A 6,516-nucleotide genomic window follows, 5' to 3' on the forward strand; every position below is an offset into this window, starting at 1 on the left:
CTCATGTTCTACTGTCAGAATATAGTGAAAGTTTTAGCAAACATGACAAAAAGTTATTTTCATAAAACTTATCTACTGCAGCTTTGTTTGGTCAGCTAAGCCCACTTAATTGAAAAGCTGCTAGCATGGTAATGGTCTTGTAGTCTTGTTATCAGTTGCCATTTTAGTTTCTTTCAAAGTTACACCTAAAAACCTAAATCTTAAAGAGATCATGTCTTACAAGTAAGAGACAACACAAAGTCAAATCATTCATTCATATAAAAGCATACTTGCTCCATCGGGCCCAGTCTGTGAGAAAAAAATGTCACTTTCCTATCAGATTTCACAGGTTTATGGTTTATGGAATAATCTGATTAGATTACAGTCTACATTACCTGGTATGGATGTGGAAGTTGTTGGTGGTTCCTGTGTGTTCAAAGTCATGAATCGCTGCAGCAAAGACCATTGCAAGAATCTCCAGCTCGCTGAGCCAGTGCTGCACAGACACACACACACACACTGTTGAGTGGGTTCGTATCAGTCACACTGAAATAATTCCTACAGTTTGACTGTCCATAGAGATCATGTGAGACACTGTCCCACCAGTGCGTGACAGAGTGATGTCAGTGTGTCTATGTGTGTGGGTGTGTGCGCGTGTTACCATCAGTCCAGTGTGCAGCATCAGGAAGTGGGCAGTCTGAGTGACATCAGCGGCGTGGATCAGGTTGTGGTAGGGGTTCTTGTGTTTGCTGTAGCCATTCTCCAGAGCATCAACAAACTGCACCAGAGCCTGCACTGGGATCTGAACACAGTACTACAGATAGTACAGATACCACAGGGACTACAGGTACTCAGAATCAGAATCAGAAATACTTTAATAATCCCAGGGGGAAATTATTTAACTACAGTACTACAGGAACTACCAATACTACAGGGACAAGGAGTACTACACTGTGCCAGGCATACATCCAGAACCAAATAGTCTATTTAAAACTTCAAATGTCAAAATGTCGTACCCCCTAAATGTCTGGTGAAACTTTCTTTTAATATTAATTGATACATTGTTTGTGAAAATGCCAGTCAAACCATGAATCCAAAAAGGGTGAAATTTTGAGGGTTTTGAAGAGGGTTAAAAGATGAAAGCAACATAGTGACATCTTATGTGAGCTAGCTAATATTAGCAAAAGGCTTTCTTGCTAGCTAGCTAATCTACATGCATTTTTCGCTACTTGGCTACATCAAAAAGCTTATATTAGCAAACAACAAGCTAACTAGCTAGCTAATTAACAGCAATTGTAATAGCTATAAAGTTAAATAGCATTTTGCTGACATTAGCAAACTTAAGATGTGACTTTTTATCTTTTAACCACCCTCAAAATGTAGTTGTCGTTTCAACATAGATTAGCCTAGCACATAGCATATCTAAGTACAGGAAAGGAAGAAATTGACAGAGGCTTGCTCAACTGTTAATGAAGCTTGGCATTTGGCCCCACCCACCCCAGCAGTGTTAATGATATGAAGCTGTGTGTACCCTGAACCTGTTGATGAGGTCATAGCGGGTCAGCAGGTCGTAGACCAGGAATTTGAGGGCGTGGTCTCCTGTGGCTTCATGGAAGGAAAATACATCAAACGACCACTGATCCACTTCCTGGAAAACAACCAGGAAGAGTCCGGCTAGACATCATCACTCTCATTATCACCGTCATATCAAAGACTAAAAACATGTGAAATGGGACAGTACAGTACAGGGATATCTGCTCTGTACTTCACTGTATACAGCAGATCATTCTGAGAACAAGTTGGTCATTATTCAGTGTAATTCAATGTAATGTAGGAGTTTTGCCAGTAGAGGGAAGTATAACAATAATGTTTGCTCACATTGGAAAGGAGGTGGAACACTATATCCAATTATATAAATGATTATAATTATTCATTAGATCATAATTACATTTTAAGTTAATGTTACTATGATGTACTTGACATGATGATTTATACAGCATTGTATTTCAATAGTTCTATTTTTGTTTCCATGTGTGTTTTATATGATGAGAGAATGAGACATGGCTGCAGAATAATTATAGTTTAATAATTATAATTATTTAATAATACAGGAAGCTATGAGGGCGAGACATATGTCATCACACACCACTGAATCTTTCTTACTCCATTCCTTTCCTTACCTACCTCCTCCTCCTATGACCTCTATAACTCCTTCTTTCCTTCCCTACCTCCTCCTTTTCTTCCCTCTTTCTTTTCCTTCTTTCCTCCTCTGCTTTTTTCTTTTCTTCAAACTGTCTTTCCTTCTGTCCTTCTAACGTGTTCCGTTCTTTATCTAGTGTCCTTCCATCCCTCCTTATTCTGTTTTTATTTTTTCTTGCTTCCCTTTCTTTTCACTCTTTCCTTCTTCTTTTGCTTCCCTACTTCCCCTTTCCTTTCCTATCTCCTACCTTATCTTCTTTCATTTTTTATTTTTCTTGTCTTCCTCCTTCTCTTAAGTTTCTAGAGAAAGTAAAACTGCCTTTCAGAGTAGTAACCGAATGACTGAAAGGGTTTGATTTGATTTGATTTTTTAAATAATAATAAAAAAGTAAATAAATAACAAAATGATGTCACTTCCTGCAGATGGGACTGCAGTAATAAACCAGTTTTTACCTTCAGAGCTGTCAAGGCCGTGGGAGGGTAGCTCAGACCAGCCATGTTGGATGTCCGTCTGTACATCCTGATGTCACACACACACACAGAGATAAAAATATCATGCACAAATCTCACGCATACAGACAGTTGCATGCATATAAACACTCCTCCCGCAGACCTCCAGCTGCCCTCCTCCACAGTTTGTGACCAGGATGGATTGTTTGTCGCCATGGTAACCGTGTTCTAAACACACACAGTGCACCACAGTGCAGCAGATATTTTTTGATTTCATGCGTCATTAAGCTGCAGCAGATGAACTGATAGCGTTCTATTACTACTAAGTCATTTACACTCTAATGATATTGAAAATCATAGTTTCCCTATATGATCTCCATCTCCAGCCTGCTCGCACGCTAACGTCATTACACTTAATGTTCGGCCTCATAATCAAATCTGTAGTGGAGTCAGCCGGATGTTTTGTGATGTTTATTTTGAAGAAGTTAAATGTTTTCTGTTTTCTGTTGAAGACAAAAATAACCTGGAAGACTGAGACAATCATCTGACTGGACTTTCAGGGGTCACAGTTTTCTGTTGTTATTGCACTACAAGGCCTAAAGTATGTGGACATGGGCATGAATCTGCTGCAATCCTCCACTCTTCTTGTTACAGGAGGTTTTCCACCAGACGTTAAACCTGCTGCAGGGATTCGGTCCCATTCAGTCACAAGAACATTGTATAAGGTCTGGCTCACAGTTGGGGTTCCAGTTGATCCTAAAGGTGCTGGATGGTTTTGAGGTCAGGGCTCTGTGCAGGCCAGTCAAGTTCTTTCATAACGAACTGGAAAAAACATTTCTCTATGGAACAAACACGTCTTTTCTTTACGGCTTTGTGAATGGGGGCACTGTCTTGTTGAGACAGGAAAGGGATAAACACAAACACTATTGTCTGAAATACCATCATATGCTGTAGCATTAAGATTTTCCTCCATTGGAACTACAATGAGCCCAAATCAAGGAAAAACAGAGCCAGACAAAAATTACACAAGTATGTGGTGTCGATAGTCTTTTGACCAGCAAAAATACAAAAACAATTTAAAAATGTAGGAAGGATCTCTCTAGAGGTGTTAGTTAAGTTTTGTCGAAGATGAATGTGTTCAAGTTGCTCCAGATGCTCCCTATGTAGTTAGCTATAATGGTCGTTTTAGGCAGCTTCTTTCTGTGTTTACTTAGAGTCAGACTCAGAGACGTGATTTAAATGATTAATGTGTTTATTTGGAAAGCTGTTGGAGGCTAAGGCTATCTATCTTTGTCACTCATGTCAAGGTGCAAAGACATTGTAAAGCTTTGAAACTGAGGATTCACCATCCTGTTTAAAATCAGAAGTGTGGCAGCTTTTTCAATTTTACAAAGAAAAGGAAATGTGCATTGTTTTGCACTGCCTTGGAAATAAAAAAGGATTCTTTAATTTGATAAAAAATATATATCTGTTGTAGATTTTTGTCTTCAATTATAATTTGTCTTTAATGTTAAAAAATCGGGACAAAATCAAATTGTGAACCCAGTATTGTGTATTGTATCAAAACATGAGTTGAATGCATTGACAGTAAATATAATGGACAGAGCTTCCGGGTCTGAAGACTGAAGCCAACGTGGAAGTGTCTTAAAAAACCTCATTCTATGTAAAGCAGCAGGTGACCTCCATTGTCTGCAAATAACACAAGGATACCCAATTCACAGTAAAGCGTCTTGTAGACTCGCACACTGCCGACCTGGTCGCGCGACAACGTGACGTCACGGGAGCGTCGTAATAACTATGTTGTACTTGCGCTGGTGGTCGCCCTCCTCTTCCAACATATTCATGGCTGATTTTCTCTCCACTGTATGTTGGAACTCTGGCTCTCGTGGGACCACCACAAAGAGCTTGTAGAGTCAACTGGTCACGGGACCTAGCTCTTGTGGCAAAAGGATCTTCTAAGGAAGGAGAGATAAAGGTGAGGAGAACCATGAGGCGACACAGAAATTAAGAGCACAGGTTCACACAACAAAGGCAAAGGAGGAGGTCTCTACAGACCGCTTCAGAGGTTTTCAGATTGGAAGAGAGCAATAGGGCCATAAAGACTGAAACGTCTGCAAGGAGAAAAAGTCTTAAAACAAGATCTAATGAGCTACAACACTATAGAAGAAGGATGCTGAACAGTTCTAACTCCGTGTAGTTCAAGAGAAGCATTCAGTGATGAATCAAGTCTCTTACACAAAAGAAGAGATACAAAAGAGCAAGCACCGAGCTGCACAAGCCGATCGGTAGCCGAAGGGTGGGAGGTAGATTAGCACAAGCAACACACAGCTATCTCCCAAAGGTCATCATGTGTCACGATTGCTGATAAAGTACTACCACGAGAAGTGAAACATCAGGGTCGTGGAATGACCATCAATGCCTAGCTCAGCGTGGATTTGGATCCTGGGTGTAGTAGTGAAGTGCGTCATTCAGTATTCAAGGCATTAAATGCAGAAAACTCAAGTGTATCAAGAACAAAATGGCCGACTCCACAGAGAGATGGAAGCTACCCCCATTCCACATGGCATGACTGCTTCAGACCATTTAATGTTAAAATGGAAGGAAAGAACTGGAAAATACTCTTACCCACGCACCGCTCATGTGCATTGCGGATGATCTTTCACTGTTGCTTCCTCATGCGTTGCGTGCTTTATTGCCATTAGGGCAATGTAAGTCAACTATGAAGGATCAAGGCACAAATTGTCGGCAAACTGAATCCAGAATTATAGGATTGGAGCAAGAACGTGTGAAGAGCTAGGATGCAACTTTGCATGAACCCACTTCCAGTCAATGGCGGCGTCGGGAGAGCGATTTGGACCCTGAGAAGTGTCCTCTCATCCATCCTAACCAGTCTCTGAAAGATTAGACATGCAGCCGTTTCTTGAATTTATTTGAAATACATGCTTTATTTTGAAATAGTAAAAACGGAAGTAGCGCTTGTTAGCTCCGACCTTCACAAGAGGTTCGTTCATTAGTAGTGCGTTTCATTAGTCTTAACATGCCTCGTTCACTTGCCTCGCACTTCCCTCGGGGATCCCGTCGCATCATAGTGTCGTTCCAATTGTCTGGAAACTGAAGTGAACTTGGTGAGATGGACCCTTGGAGGCTGAGGGACGAGTGAACAACGATGGTCACTCCGAGTGGATATCACCAAAATGCTTGCAGTTTATCATTGCCGCTATACGAACGCGGCTGCAATGAGTAGCTCCAGGGCAAGTGCGTTTCATTTAAATCCCCTCCTCCCCGCCCACTTCTCCGCGTCCAAGTGGCCTCCGTCGACTATGCTGTTACGTATACCAAGGCTGAGGTAAGTGACGAGGGGAGGAACTATGGCTGCATTTCTTAGTAGTTCCACTTCCCCTCGTTCACTACCCTCAGCCCTTGGTATGACGTAACAGCATACATCGCACGGAGGGAAGTGGCAGGGGAGGAGCGGGGATTATGAAACGCACTTGCCCTCGGAGTCATCATTGGCACGTCGGCGTTATAGCCGCAAACGCAATGCATTGTGGGATATCCACTCGGAGTGACCATCGTTGTTCACTTCCTCAGCCTCCGAGGGTCATCTCACAAGTTCACTTCATTTCCAGACCAATTGAAGCACTTATGATGGCGACGGGACTCCGAGGGCAAGTGCCGGGGCAAGTGAACGAGGGCATGTTGAACGTATGAAAACGCAGCAGAGACCGAGGAGCACCTGTAGCGGTGATGTCTGCAGTTCGTCTCCCTCTTTTTTGTTTATCACTCCATGCTTCGTGACTGTGTGATGAGGTTTATGAGAGTTTTATAAGGAATGTATTTGACCGTGAAGACTGCTACTGGGAATGCTCTGCCGTGGTTTTGATGAGC

General features: G+C 41.9%; 2 protein-coding genes across 2 annotated transcripts in view; one reads left to right on the forward strand and one right to left on the reverse strand.

Annotated features, from left to right (window-relative positions):
• Window positions 1-2,697, reverse strand: part of LOC118338673 (calcium/calmodulin-dependent 3',5'-cyclic nucleotide phosphodiesterase 1A-like) — a 12,436-nt gene extending 9,739 nt beyond the window's left edge. Inside the window, 4 exon segments of the mRNA XM_035675950.1 lie at window positions 370-475; window positions 641-781; window positions 1,511-1,627; window positions 2,632-2,697. Coding sequence (XP_035531843.1) covers window positions 370-475; window positions 641-781; window positions 1,511-1,627; window positions 2,632-2,697 — 430 coding nt within the window.
• Window positions 2,698-6,276: 3,579 nt separating this feature from the next.
• LOC118338674 (calcium/calmodulin-dependent 3',5'-cyclic nucleotide phosphodiesterase 1A-like) overlaps window positions 6,277-6,516 on the forward strand; it is a 4,039-nt gene continuing 3,799 nt past the window's right edge. Inside the window, exon 1 of the mRNA XM_035675951.1 lies at window positions 6,277-6,296. Within this exon, the coding sequence (XP_035531844.1) occupies window positions 6,277-6,296 (20 nt within the window). The remainder of the gene's footprint in view (window positions 6,297-6,516) is intronic.

This window comes from Morone saxatilis, unplaced genomic scaffold (genome assembly GCF_004916995.1).
Source record: "Morone saxatilis isolate NCDOM2014 unplaced genomic scaffold, NCSU_SB_2.0 Contig5, whole genome shotgun sequence".
NCBI classification, from domain to species: Eukaryota; Metazoa; Chordata; class Actinopteri; family Moronidae; genus Morone; species Morone saxatilis.